Source organism: Euprymna scolopes, chromosome 44 (assembly GCF_053919585.1).
Source record: "Euprymna scolopes isolate OS-2025 chromosome 44, ASM5391958v1, whole genome shotgun sequence".
Classification (NCBI taxonomy): Eukaryota; Metazoa; Mollusca; class Cephalopoda; order Sepiida; family Sepiolidae; genus Euprymna; species Euprymna scolopes.
Genome location: NC_136525.1, coordinates 24029423 through 24044854, shown reverse-complemented (window position 1 = coordinate 24044854; position 15432 = coordinate 24029423). Strand labels below are relative to the sequence as shown.

Below are 15432 nucleotides of genomic sequence, written 5' to 3'. Positions count from 1 at the left end.
TACAGCAGATATTTCCAAATACGCATGAGGTTTTCATTTATCTTCTTGGAAAATTAACCATCATGATGAAGTCCCCTAAATAGGGACGAAACGTCAAATTCAATTGTTTCGGGTTTTCCTATTATTTCCCATAACATTGAAATATTAATTCTAGTTTTATAATTATATATATTTCACATATTTATGCGTATATAAAATGGACAAGTTTATTACAAAGTTATGACATTGGCTCCATCCAAAACAGAATTAAAAAAAAAAAAAAAATTTTTTTAATCGTATCACAGTCAATTCAGTTATTTTGTTAAAAACTTTTGTTGTAAATGGTCTGTAAGAATATCTTACAAATAATTAAGTTGCCATTTTTTTTCTTCTTACCTCGTGAAAATTTACAAAGTTCATAGTGACACGGAGAAATCCTCTCCTGGTAAAATCTATGAGAACTTTGGTTCCCCCCTCCCCCCGGTTCTCAAATTCATCGTTTGAGCTTAGACAAAAACAAAAAAGTTTTGATCTTTCTCAAAGACTTTTGGCTGTCAGAGCGTTTCCAAACAGAATTAACAACTTCAGTTTCCGAAGATAGAACCTGAGATCGCGGATAACGAAGAAAAAAAAATGTTTGATGAATGCATTGACAGAAAGTTGGGAATCCGTAATCGTACTCATTGGTAATCATGATTACCGGTTTTCGTTCATCTGTGGAATTTGCGTGAATGTAAAAATAGACGAGGCGTCTGGTAGTAGATGAGGAGTGAGAATCTCTTCAGAATGGCATCGACGCAAACTTGGCTGTTTCGGTGGACCGGAAGGAATTGGTGTTGCCTTTGTGGAGGCAAATTCCTGGCTACGAGCCAGAATATGTAGTGCTGCATCGTAGTTTGGTGGCGGTGTGGGCGGCGGCACATTTATGGTAAAAGAGTTCTGGTGGAAAAAAAAAGAAATTGAAAAAATTATGTTTAAAAAGTCAGTATTTTTTTTAATTGAAATTAAATGCTGAAATGCGGCTGATCCTTGAGTCAAAAAAAAAACAAAAAAAAGAAAACAAAAAAGAAATCCCAAAAAACCTAACTTTTTTGTTCACATTTAAAAACTATCTGGCATACTCTGAGAATCAAGTGTAAGAGAAATTCAAACAATTGCACTTAAAGGGATGATTAGAATCATTAAAAGATCTTTCAGTTGAAATGTATGAGATAACAGGTAAATGTCTGGCATCCGAGAGGATGCGCCATCCCCAGCTATAGCAAAATAAGACAATGGAAAAATAAAGAAAGTGCTTTGTTTCATGGCATATCAACCCTTTTGGGGTTTTTTTTTTTAATGTCAAATCCAGTAATTATGAAAAAAAAATTTATGCTTCAAGTTCTTTATATTTTCAAATATTTATTCATTGTGTTTGGTTTGGGTTTTTTGTTTTATTTTAGAAAACTCATTCTTATTTTTGATTTTGCAGAACATGATTAAGTTTTATAAAGGAAAAGCAATAACCTCAACGTTTGGTGCATTTTAGGTAAGGAATCCAGTATCTTCAGCCAGCCTCATCTTTTTTTTTTTTTTTAATGAAAATTGCTCGAGACAAGCCATGAAGCCACTTAATGTAAGGAGCTAATAAGAATGGAAGATAATTATCACAAAGACAAGAAATGCTTATTGACCTTAATCTTGAAAAGACTAAGTCTTTAGGTAGAAGGAAAACAGTGAGCCGGAAGAGAGTACAAATCCTTGGAAAGAAGCTACTGGAATCGGAATACAATGAGGTATTAAAACAACGAATTGATGGAGACCAATAGACCAATGAGTCAAGCGAGCTGGAACAAAGGAAGCAGGGAATAGGTTAGACAATTCTGAAGAACACATGCCATAAGAGTAATTGTAGAAAAGACTGAGACTAGCAACAACACGTCTGTGAGAGAGAAGTTGCAATGAAGAAGAAAGGGTAGAGTCACTCAAATTACAGATATGTTTCTGCAATTTATCAAGAATCTTCAAACGGGACACAGATCCACCAGCTCAAATATCATAACAGTACTCCATATTTGGTCTGATTGGGGCTTCAAGGGGGGAATGTGAGGACTAACATAAAATGATCTTCCAGAAAAAATTATTCAGAAAAAGTTAACATCTATACTAATGATACCAATCTCCATTTTAGTGTTGTTTATCGCTTATCTCCTTCCGATTAGTTGAAATATACAGCTGATCTAGAAGTTGAGCTAGGCTCAGTTATGGATTATCGTACAAAATCATTTCGTTTAATAGTGTTTTTCAATTGTAGGTGTTTCCTAAGATTCGCATGAACTACTCCTCTTAAGAAACATACCCGGCTTTTTTTTTTTTTTTACATAGGCATCACCACTTATCAAGGCCAATAGGCCACTCAAGGATAAGGATTAAAGAGTGTACAGTAGTCAAAAGGACAATATAGTAATCGATAGTAATAGAAGTTTGGTAAATTTGTTAACTTAAGATGAACGGCTCATCAGAAACTTGTTCACGTTGGACTTGAAGACAACCATATTATAGACAGCTGGAAAGCAGGAAAACGGAAGACAATTCCACAGGCGTGCAGTTCTAAGAAAGAAGCTTTGATCATGAAATCTATGTTTAGGTTTAGGCACAGATAAAGAGTGGGAGGAATTATTGATAGTGTTTTCAGCTAGACGAGTGTTTCTTGTGAAAGTTTGGCGAGGGGGGACCATAGATTGAAGCTCAGTTGAACACTTTCCATGAAAATAACGATACAGCAGAGACAAACTCGCAACATCTCTTCTGTGAGATAGAGGTTGCAGGGAAGAGAAAAGGACACCTCCCACCAGGCCACGAAGTCTATTTTGAACTCTATCGAGGCAGGACAAGTCTTTTCTAGCAGCACCTGCCCATATGTGGCAACAGTATTCCATCCTTGGACGTATCTGGCTCTTATATAGATAGAGAATTGCATCAGCAGCGAGATATCTACTGGATCGATAGAAGGATCCTACCATTTTTCCAGCGGCCTTGGCAACAGATTTGATGTACGTATTCCATTTAAGATTAGGAGTAAAGGTCAAACCCAGAAGCCTGTCAAAACTTGAGGCCTCCCCAAGACGAGAGCCATTCATTTTAATTGATGCCAGATGGGGATCAGAACATTGATGATGTAAAGATAGAAGCTTGGTTTTAGATGCATTAAAAGTAACCAGTCACTCCTTTCCCCATTATACAACGTGATCAAGATATCTATATATATATATATATATATATATATATATATATATGCTTGGCATATATATTTTTCATATTAGATCCATTACTTCTTGTAAAATCAGTTCTATCACTCTAAAAACTTCCTTACACCCGAGACTATTCTTAATCTCTACAAATCTTCTATTGGACCATTTATGAAGTACTGCTGTCATATTTGGGTTGCTGAATCTGTCTCAGATTTTTGAGAAAATGCAAATACATATTTGGCCCAATCCTATCTGCTTCTCTGCAACCTCTCTCACAGACGTGATGTTGCTAGTCTCATTTTTTTCATAAATACTATCATGATATGTTCTTCAGAATTGTTTGATCTATTCCCTGCTTCAGTTGTTCCAGCTTGTTTGACTTCTTGGTCTAGTGGTTTTCATCATTTCACTGTTTTGATACTTCATTATAATAAAGCTTTTATTCAAGTAGCTTCTTTCTCAGGATTGCAGGTTTGTGAAACTCTTCCTGCTGACTGTTTTCCTCCTACCAATAACCTTGGTTTTGAAAAGATTAAGGTCAATAGGTATCTGTTTTTGTAATCATCTTTTTTTATTGTTAACTCCTTTATATATATATATATATATATATATATATATATATATATATATATATATATACACACACACACACACACCTTTCTTAACCATTGATTGCCATACAAATAACACTACCTAAAATCTTATGCTACAAACTTAACATTCACAGGCAACGTGAATTGGAACAAATGCATTTAAGACATTGCCATGGCTGCTGCAAAGAAGGTGGGTTCCCTTTACTGTGCTAGAAAATTACTCACACCAAAGAGTATTCTATATGTTTACAAAGCCACAATTCATTTATGCATGGAGTATTGTTGCCACATCTGTGCTGGTCCATCTGCTACTAGTCTTTCACTCTTAGCTAGGATTAAAAAAAAAAAAAAAGGAGTATCAAATCTCACATTATCATCCAAACTACAACCCCCGTCTCATCATTGAAATGTGTGCCTGCCTGTGCCTGTTCTACAAGTACTTTAACGGAATGTGCTCTGATGAACTCATCGCACGTGTGTCCCCTCGACGTACACACTTCAGACTGATCTGACTAACAGCAAAGTCTTCACTGTTGCGGTCTTGAGATGTCAGAAAGCCATCTACTCTAATAGTTTATTCCTTTCAACTGCTAAACCTTGGAATATTCTCCATTTCCTGCTTCCTTGACTATACTAACTTGCTTAAGTTTAAACATAATATGAACAGTGTTGTTCAAATCCCCTAAATAGTAGTCCCTTAGCCCTGAGTAGTTATGCTAGTATAAAAATAATAAATGGTAGTTATGCTAGTATAAAAATAATAAATGGTAGTTATGCTAGTATAAAAATAATAAATGGTAGTTATGCTAGTATAAAAATAATAAATGGTAGTTATGCTAGTATAAAAATAATAAATGGTAGTTATGCTAGTATAAAAATAATAAATGGTAGTTATGCTAGTATAAAAATAATAAATGGTAGTTATGCTAGTATAAAAATAATTCCGACTGTCAATTTTATTTTTTGATCTTGACATTGGACTTGAAGATGACCATGTTTCAATCCACAAGGAAGCAGTCCCAGTGGCAATATGCCATGTTTTAGGTTGAACAGATAAAAATAAGTAAAGTGGCTTCAAACCTTGTCTGAAGAGATTTCCATAAAATAAAAAATGTCAACAGAAAAAAGAAGCTTACCATTCGTTGATGCATGACACGCGTATTCGGATAAATGCTCGTCGACATCACTTCTTCGTAAGGCGGCGGAGGTTGATATAAAGATAGATTGTCACCTTCGGCAGAGGAATTTTGGTCTGTGTGGGATTCTACAGCTGAAGGGAGAGACAAAAGTTCAGTTAATGCACACAAGAATCTATTTTAAAAAAAAAAAAAAAAAAAGATAAAAAGGGGCTAGTAATTGACAAATACAGAGTCACAGTTTTTCTTTAAAAGAAACAGAGCTGTGTGCATATGTTTGCATGTCCAGCTGAAAGTAAAAAAACTACAATACAAAAACCCACAAAGTTGGTACATTCTTGATTGGCATTGCCCTGGATACATGATATCTAAAATTTAAGAATTATTTATTCTTTGGGGGGTCAACTAGGCTAGATTTCATCAAAGGGGAGGGTTGGTTTATCCAGAAATTCTACCCAAGAAATAAGGTACTTGTACAGCATAGTATTCATATGAAAAAACAAAGAAAATTTTATTTGTGACAAATACATATAAAAGTTACCAAAACCGAAAATCATGTTACATATTCGAGTAGTATGACATTTATATAAATTGTTTGTTCACTATAGCACACAATAAAAAAACAAACCAAGTTTTACCTGTGTTATTAGGGGTAGGCTATAGAAACAAAATTTTTCAAATAAATGCCAAAAGTGGCTTATTACCTTCATTTATGTGTAAATAGATGGGAACAAGTGATTTTTTTCAAAACGGGTCAAAATTGGAAAATCTGTGATTTCCGACCATTTTTTGGCTAATTTTGGGTAATTTTGACCCATTTTGGACTCTGAGATACCTTAAAAAGCCCTATACTTGTGGAATAGCCAATGGGAATGTTAGATTTAATGATACAAATGCATTTATAGTCAAAAAATGCACCCTGTGGCTTTCAATAAGTGATTAAGTGTGTTCGGGGGCGAAATTTGGGCCATTTTCACGCGTTGACGCGGTCAAATCACGTTTGGGGCCAGCGACCCTCCAATTTTGACCCGTTTTGAACAAAATCACTTGTTCCCATCTATTTACATATAAATGAAGGTAATAAGCCACTTTTGGCATTTATTTGAAAAATTTTGTTTCTTTAGCCTACCCCTAGTGTTATATGGTAAAGTTAGAACAAGAAATTATGTAAAAGCATCAGGTAGTTCCATTTTTAAATTAGAAATAGGTAGATTACTGTACAAGTACCCTAAGAAATTAGGTAGAGTATAATACCCATATGTAAAAACAAAAAATTATATGTGTGACATACTTAAACTGTTTATCGTTCTTATTTATCATATTCTAAAAATCACATACAAATATCAAGTATTTTTATGCTTATGTTTCTGTTAAGTGTTAAGACATTATGTTGAAAGATGGCAGCAGTAAATCAAACCAGCAAAACGATTATGATATGCAGTCACGATTTCGAGTGTTGAGTAATTCTTAGTAACAAAGATGGCGGTGAAGAATCAATGTAGTCATGATTCAGTCGCTTTGAGACAGGGGTTGACAGCGAACTGAATTGAATCAAAAATTCGACATTTTTTATAATAACGTTCGAAGTTTCTGATTGGTTGGTTGTCATAACCATGGTTATAAAAACGATCATTGAAGTCATACCCTCACCAGTAATCAAAAACATTTTAACAGTTTCATATTCCAAAAATTATGTAAATTACTTAAACTTTCTGTATTTAGGCAGCGGTGGGGGAAGTAGTGTCTGTTTTGTTGTCACAAAGCGATCCCACAAGTATTATTAATTACTCTATTTAGTCTATAGTTTAAAGGGAGGGGAGTATATGAAGTAAGTCCCAAAAATGGTCGAAGCAGTTTATGACATCAGAATTACTTTATGTCACATATATTTTAAAGATAGCGGGTTATATGAAGTCAATCCCGGAAATAACAGAAGCAGTTTACAGTTTGAAAATTATATTTTATAGAATTATATTTTAAAGGAGGGGGAGTATACAGTCAGTCACGGAAATGGCTGCAGTAGTTTACGCTCTCAAAATTACTTTATTTCATATATAAATTTATAAGAGGTTAGGGGTATATGAAGTCAGTCTTAGAAATGCAGTTTCAGATCTAAAAATTATTTTGTTTTAAATATATTTTAAAGAAGGGAGAGGTATATATAGTCAGTCCTAGAAATGCCTGAAGCAGTTTACGGTCTGAAAATACTTTAAAATATATCTTTAGACGAAGGGGGCTATATTGAGTTAATCCTGGAAATGGCTGAAGCAGTTTATGTCCTGAAAATTTCTTTATTTTATATATATTTATAAGAGAGGGGAGGAACATAAAGTCAGTGATAGAAATATCCGAAGCAGTTTACAATATGAAAATTAAGTTATTTTATATATATGTTTAAGAGGAGGTGGTGTATGGAGTCAATCCTTGAAATGGCTAAAGCAGTTTACGATCTCAAAATTACTTTATTTCATATACATCTTCATGATGGGGGGGGGGGATGTCGGTCCCGAAAGCGTCGGAAGCAGTTTATGATAGGAAAATTACTTTATTTCATATATATATGTTTTGAAGAGTATATGGAGTCAATCCCAGAAATGTTTGAAGCAGTTTACGTTCTGAAAATTTCTTTATTTTGTATTTATTTTTAAGAATGAGTGATACATGGAATCAGTCTCAGAAATAGCTGAAGAAGTTCATGATCTCCAAATTATTTCATTCTATATAAAATTTTAAGAGGTGGGGGGGGGTATACCGAGTCAGTGTTGGAAATGGTTGAAGCAAGTTACTATCTAAAAATTACTTTATTTACTTTATATATTTAACAGAGGGTCTATATAGAGTCAGTTCCGGAAATGGCTGAAACAGTTTACCATCTGAAAATTACTTTAATATATATTTTTAAGAAGGGTGTACATGGAGTCAGTCCCAAAAATGGCTGAAGCTGTTCACAGTCTAAAAATTACTTCATTTTTAAATATATTTGGAAGAGGAGGGGGCATATAAAAAATAAGTCCTAGAAATGGCTAAAGCAGTTCACAGTCTGAAAATTACTTTGATATATATTTTTAAGGATATGGAGTCGGTCCCAGAAGTGGCTAAGCATTTTACAAGCAAGCCGTCTGGCATTGTCCAGTCATAAATACAATTAAATGATATTTTGATTAATGCAGATTTTGTATTTTGATTAACGCAGATTTCGTATGTCACACAATATGGTTTCCGTTCTGTTAAATCTACAGCAGATGTGATTGCAGTTATATCTCATAGAATTAGCGAATCTTTCGATGGAGGCTACCTTTCTAGAGCAATTTCTCTTGACATATCAAAGGGCTTTGATAAAGTATGGCATAAAGGTTTACTTCACAAGATCTCCAGCTACGGTATAGCTGGAAATGTCTTCTCAATTATTAAATCATTTCTCTCTGATAGGTTCATAAGAGTAGTGGTTGATGGGCAGAAATCAGAAGCTCACAGTATTAATGTTGGAGTCCCTCAGAGGTCCATCCTGGGCACAACCCTCTTCCTGATCTACATTAATGATCTTCCAAATCAAAAGGGGGAAATTGGACCCAATAATTAGTAATGATTTAAAAAGTTACAAAAAAAAAAAAAAAAAAAAAAAAAATGACTTGTGCGCCACCACCAAGAATCTAAGCCAAAACGTTTAGCTTACGGTTTACTTTTTTTCTTTTGACATTAATGCCTGGCCTATAAAGACCTGTTTGCTGCAAGGCTAAAAATTAAAACTAAACCAATAGCTATTACATTATGCACGCATATTCTTAATGCTGTTGTTCGACCTTCACCTAGCAAATTCCATTTTTTTTTTAATCTTCCCACTTTTACACCAATTTTCCCTGGTTAAAACCCAAATATAAAGTTTTCCATGGGTTCGAATACCCTATATATTAAGTTTCATGTCTGTAGACTAAAAACTGACAGGAGTTCGGCAGGTAAAATCTTTTAAACAAATATATATATGCACATAATATAGAAAGAGGTTTTTGTTTACTATAACCTTTTTACACAAATTTTACTAAAAATCATAAAATAAAAAATATAAATCATGCAAAATATCTGCATTTATATATTATATATAATTATTATATATTATATATTATTATTATTATCATTATATATTATTATTATATATTATATATAATTATTATATATAATTATATATATTATATATAATTATTATATATTACATATAATTATTATATATAATTATTATATATTATATATACATCTTCAGTTATATATTGCATGTAATATATAACTGCAGATGATCCCATGAGAAAACCGAACACACTAATAGGGAATTAATTAAAATGAATGTTTAAAATAATATGCAAATTAGCTAGATCTTTTGCAGACGAATGCAATTCCACAGCCTATATATAACAATGTTGTATATTCTTTTTAAATAAATAGAAAAAAAGGCTTGCCTTTTTTCTGTTGTTCTTGGCCTTCGGGCCGGGATCCAAAAAAAAAGATTAAAAAGAAAAGAAAAAGTGTTTTAAACAATTGGGCTTTCAGTAGGACGTCCACCAGTGCGAAAGGGTGAATGCGGTATTATGGTGAAAGCAGATGCTAAGAGAAACTTGCTTAGTTCTGGAGTGACAAAGATGACAAACGACCCTCAATTTCCCCCTTTTGAGTTGGCCCTGTGCCTAAGTTTTTATTCAGTTTGAACTTACATTGTAATTTTAGTCTGAATAAAAGATTTAATATCTCAAAGTGTAGCATCTGTTCTGCAGAAGCTACACTTAAGGTAATTTGTCTCGGTCAAAGGAGGGGGAAACCCTCTATGCCGAGACAATTATTATTTTTGGTCCCAACCTGAGTGCCCCTTTTGCCTTTTTTTCGGGGAGCTGGTTTAACCCCACATTAAGAACGACCTTGTGTCACATTTTTCTTTAGTGGGAAAGCAAATAAATACTAATCGAAAAAGATTTTTGATAAAGCCACTTTCAGGACTGCCAGCAACCATTGTAAAAAAGTAATAAAAAATGCAAGTCTAATGTATGCGCAGTCCGTCAAGTCCAAAGTAGCTGAGCAGCAGCTTGGTACCCACCAGTTTTGGCAAACAGCAAACAAAATCCTGAACAGAAGAGTGTGTTTTATTCCAACTATCATAAATGGACCTGAGGTAATCTCGTCAGCATCAGACAAAGCCAAACTCTTTGCCAAGAACTTTGCAACTAATTCTTCCCTTTGCGATCAATATTTGCTCCTGTATCAGAAAATACGCTATGTGATATACAAATATCTGTACGCTATGTTGCCAAGTTAATAATAAACCTTGATTTCAGTAAAGCAATCGGCCCTGATGTTATTCCAATTATACTCAAAAGACTTCAACCAGAACTAGTGCCCATCCTTACAAAACTGTTTAAACGTTTTCTTAAGGAGAATTGCTTCCCATCACCCTGGAAAATCTCATCAGTATGCTCTGTATTCAAGAATTCAGGTGATCGCTAATCTCCCTCTCAGTACAGGCCAATAAGTCTCCTGTGCATCATGAGTAAGTTGCTGGAATCTGTGTTAAATACAGAAGTAATCAACCATCTCAGTAAAAATAACCTTCTTAGTGACACACAATATGGTTTCCGTTCTGCTAAATCTACAGCAGATGTGCTTACAGTTATATCTCATAGAATTACTGAATCTCTCGATGGAGGCTACCTTTCTAGGGCAATTGTTCTTGACATATCAAAGGCCTTTGATAAAGTATGGCATAAAGGTTTACTTCACAAGATCTCCAGCTACGGTATAGCTGGAAATGTCTTCTCAATTATTAAATCATTTCTTTCTGATAGGTTCATAAGAGTAGTGGTTGATGGGCAGAAATCAGAAGCTCACAGTATTAATGCTGAAGTCCCTCAGAGGTCCATCCTGGGCACAACCCTCTTCCTGATCTACATTAATGATCTTTCAAATCACATCCTTACATCATTCATAGACATTTATGCTGATGACACTACAATCTATGGTAGCACATCAAAGACCGTAAACGACCAAGTTCTCTTTGATTCTCTCACCTCTGATCTTGAGCAAGTGGTACAATGGGGAAAGAGGTGGCATATTACTTTTCATGCATCAAAAACCAAGCTTCTATCTTTACATTATCAACGCTCTGATCCCCATTTTGCATCAATTGAAATGAATGGCTCTCGTCTTGGGGAGGCCTCAAGTTTTGACAAGCTTCTGGGCTTGATCTTTACTCCTGATCTTAAATGGAACACATACATTAAATCTGTTGCCAAGGCCACTGGAAAAATGGTGGGATCCTTCTATCAATCCAGTAGATATTTCACTGCTGATGCAATTCTCTATCTATATAAGAGCCAGGTACGTCCAAGGATGGAGTACTGTTGCCACATCTGGGCAGGAGCTGCTAGAAAGGACTTATCCTGCCTTGATAGAGTTAAAAATTCGTAGCCTCGCAGGGGATGTCCTTTTCTCTTCCCTGCAACCTCTTTCTCACAGAAGAGATGTTGCGACTTTGTCTCTGCTTTATCGTTATTTTCATGGGAAGTGTTCGACTGAGCTCCAATCTATGGTCCCCCCCTCGCCAAACTTTCACAAGAAACACCCATCTAACAGAAAACACTATCACTAATTTCCCCCACTCTTTATCCGTGCCTAAACCTAAACGTAGATTCCATGAACAAAGCTTCTTTCTTAGAACTGCACGCCTATGAAATTGTCTTCCGTTTTCCTGCTTTCCAGTTGATTACAATATGGTTGTCTTCAAGTTTATCGTTAACAAATTTTTGATGAGCCGTTCCATATAAGTTAACAAATTTACCGAATTTCCATTACTAATGATTACTATATTGTCCAATTGTCTATTGTACACTCTTTAACCCTTATCCTCAAGTGGCCTCTAGGCCTTGATAAGTGGTGATACCTATGTTAAAAAAAAAAAAAAAAAAAATGAACATCAACACAAAAATTTTTTTATAGGAGTATAGATATATTTTCAAGAAGTCGTGTATATGGAGCCAGTCTCAGAAAGTCCTGAAGCAGATGACAATTTGAAAGTCACTTTATAGTCCACGATCTCAAAATTTCTTTCATTTCATATATATTTTTAAGAGTGAAGTATATGGATTTAGTCCCGAAAATGTCTGAAGCAGTTTACAACATGAAAATTATGTTATTTTATATATATTTCTAAGAGGGTTGGTATAAGGAGTCAGTCCTGGAAATATCTAAAGCAGTTTACAATCTCAGAATTACTTTATTTCATATACATTTTCATGATGGAAGGAGGGGGGGGTTATGGAGTCATTCTCTGAAATATCTGAAACAGTTTATGATATAAAAATTACTTTATTCCATATATATTTTGAAAAATAGGGGATTATATGGAGTCAGTCCCAGAAATGGCTGAAACAGTTTACTATCTGAAAATTACTTTATTATATATATATATATATATATATATATATATATATAACAGAGGAGGCTTTTGGAGTCAGTCTAGAAATGGCTAAAGCAGTTTACAATCTCAAAATTACTTAATTTCAAAGAAATTTTTAAGTGGGGGAGGTATGGAGTCAGTCCCGGAAATTGCTCAAACAGTTTACAATCTGATTCTTTTTTTTAAATTCAATATATAGAGTCAGTTCCTGAAATGGCTGAAGCAGTTTATGATATGAAAATTACTTTATTTTATATAGTTTTAAGAAGAAAGGTATATGGAGTTAGTCCCTGAAATTTCTGAAGCAGAGGACAATTTGAAAATAACTTTATTGCACACACACACACACACACACACACACACACACACACACATATATAAGAGAGGAGCTACCCCACATCTTTTCCGAGGAATGGTGCACCTTCTCCAAGTGATATTACCTCAAGTAATAGCACGAAGCTGGATACTCTACCAGACTAGATAAATTCTTGTCCTGAAATCCAGTAAGACCATGAGACCAACATGAAAGATATGCAACATATGAAAATGATTAATTGGGGAGATGAAAAGTGTTCTCAATTTCTTTACTAACTCAATGTTTGAGAGATAAAGAACTTTAATGGAACATTCGAATATCTATGTATCTGAATATGGTGAAGAAAAAGGTGATATATATATATATATATATATATATATATATACCACCTTTTTCTTCACCATATTCCTTCTGCTTCACTTTTTTTGTTTTCAAGTAAGATCTTTGACTTACTTGTTTCATCAAATACTTTTGCATGCAAAATCCGATCCCGCATTTTGTTAATTCCTACCCTCTGATGAGAAGGAAAGTATTTCTTCGAAACTCCGTGGATTAAGGACTATCCACTTATCTAGTGTTTCCTTTTCAGATTAAATATGTTTTTAACATGTTTTATTAACTGTTTGCTCATATATATATATATATATATATATATTTATTTATTTATTTTTTTTTTTTTTAAAGATCTTCCCTTTTAATTTCTCTTCATATTGTAAAAGCGGATGGATTGAATGGAATTACCTTTATTCAAAAAGGTCATTGTTTTGTTCTATTTGGAGTTGCATCGAAGCAATAAATATGAGAATACAGTATTATATTTGAAAGAGGTAGTGCCAGTATCTGAATTTCATTTTTTCAGCACAGTAAGACAAGAGAGAGGAATGAGTTAGGCGAAAGATACTAAAAGGTTTACGGATAAAGACGGTAAAATAAGGAGAGGAAAAGAATGAAACAAAAATACAGCTTAACAGAGGAGGAGAGATAGAAATTTTAATATAAAAAGATATTACCCATAATTTCACTTCTAACTAAATTTATGACACTGAGCAACACAGTTTCTCCTGCCAGTCTATTATATAAAAGAGAGTTGAATGACTTGCATTAAAAGAATAAAGAACAGGTTGGGCGGAGATAAAAAAGTGGTGGGAGAAGGGAGATGTGGGGAAAAAATGGGGAAATGAGAAAGACAGATTGAAACAGAAATTTTAATATAAAGATTTTACACACACTTTAACTTCTATTTTGTTTTTATGGCCCCGAGCAACACAATGTAGCCCTGTTACTCTTCAGTTGTCTGTGTGTGTATGTCAAACTAAAACTCAAAAACTACAAAAAGACCCACAAAGTTGGTATATTCTTGATCAGTACTACTCTGGACGCATAATATCTAAAATTTAGGAAAAAAATTTTTTTGAAGGTCAACCGGGTTGGGCTTCGTCAGAAGAGGTGTGAGGATAGTCAAGTTTTTCAGTGTTATTATGTAGTAAAATTTTGAAATCTATTATATGAAGGAGAATCCTGTGTGCGTATGTTCAGCTAGAGAGAAATGGACTAAGATGGAGAAAGATAGATGGATAGAGAGACAGAAAATTTAATAGAAATATGTTACACTTTTGCTCAGAGCAACGCCAGATGGCTCTGCTAATATAAAAGTTACTTCTGACTGTCAAATGTATCTTTTGATGTTGACATCGGATTCGAAGATGAACATGTTGCAATCTGCAAGGAAGCAGTCTTGTGGTGATGTATTCCACAGATGGGGAGCCATTACAATGAAGCTCTAAGAAAAATTCTGCCTAATGCGAAGCACATGGACGGAGAAAAAGTTTTTTTTTTCATTGTGGTGAGAAGAGTTCTTGCTGTGAATGTCTTACAAGGAGGAACCAAAGATTGGAGCTCAGTCGAACACCTTATGTGGAAATAAGTTAGTAGAAAACGGCTATGAGAAAAGGGCTGCAAATATCATCTACTAGATTGCAAAATCAGTTTTATACTCGGTCAAGTAAAGAAACTATTTTACAACCAAATCTCCTATAACTTTATGCCGGCAACTTTCGGCAAGTTATGTAAACAGCCTGAAGATATCAAAGCAAAAACTGCCAGATAATTCAACTTCTTCATGTTAAGAATCACTTTCTATTTAGAAAGCCATTCTAAACATTGGGAAAAGGGATCATATTGACATAGCGATTTTTAAGTTTTAAAAAATTTCTTGATTTAATTAATTCCACGTTTTCATTAAAACTTGTCTTCTGGCAGCTGATTGGATGATCACTTCAGCATTTTCCGACTGCTTAAGTAACCCATCAAAAGATGTTGATGCAAAGTTGTCAGGAATTGGGTCTTCAACTGGATATGGAGCAAAGAAAGTGTGTACCTCCTCAGATATGAAAGCAGTACTCCATGTTGGCACTGATACAGGTAAAGGATTGCGTGAGGAGCAAGATGCATTCTCGAGTGGTAAAAATCACCCAACCATTGACCCAACAACCTTAGCAGATTTAATACAAATCTTCCATTACAGATCTGAGAGTTTATCAAAGAAGGAGCTTCCTGAAGATGACGGACATTCATTTCAACAGGGAAGAAATGAGGATCTGAACATTAGTGATGAAAGAGAAGCTTAATTTTAGAGATATCAAATTAACACGCCCCACCACCACAACCACCACCACCCAACTTGTACTCCAAGTTATAATAGAGATATTCAAAGTTCTGCCATAAATAGTTGTGTCAACAAATGATT

At 34.3% G+C, this 15432-nt stretch overlaps 1 protein-coding gene across 3 annotated transcripts in view; it reads right to left on the bottom strand.

The window, feature by feature from the left end:
* Positions 1-181: 181 nt before the first annotated feature.
* The window catches only part of LOC145268741 (uncharacterized), a 284210-nt gene continuing 268959 nt past the window's right edge, over positions 182-15432 (bottom strand). The window contains exons 4-5 of one of the 3 annotated variants that reach the window (XM_080124332.1): positions 4939-5072; positions 182-918 (exon numbers count right to left, since the gene is read on the bottom strand). In XM_080124332.1, coding sequence (XP_079980458.1) covers positions 676-918; positions 4939-5072 — 377 coding nt within the window. In that variant the 3' untranslated portion in view covers positions 182-675. The remainder of the gene's footprint in view (positions 919-4938; positions 5073-15432) is intronic. The other 2 variants (XM_080124329.1, XM_080124331.1) reach the window with 2 other exon arrangements.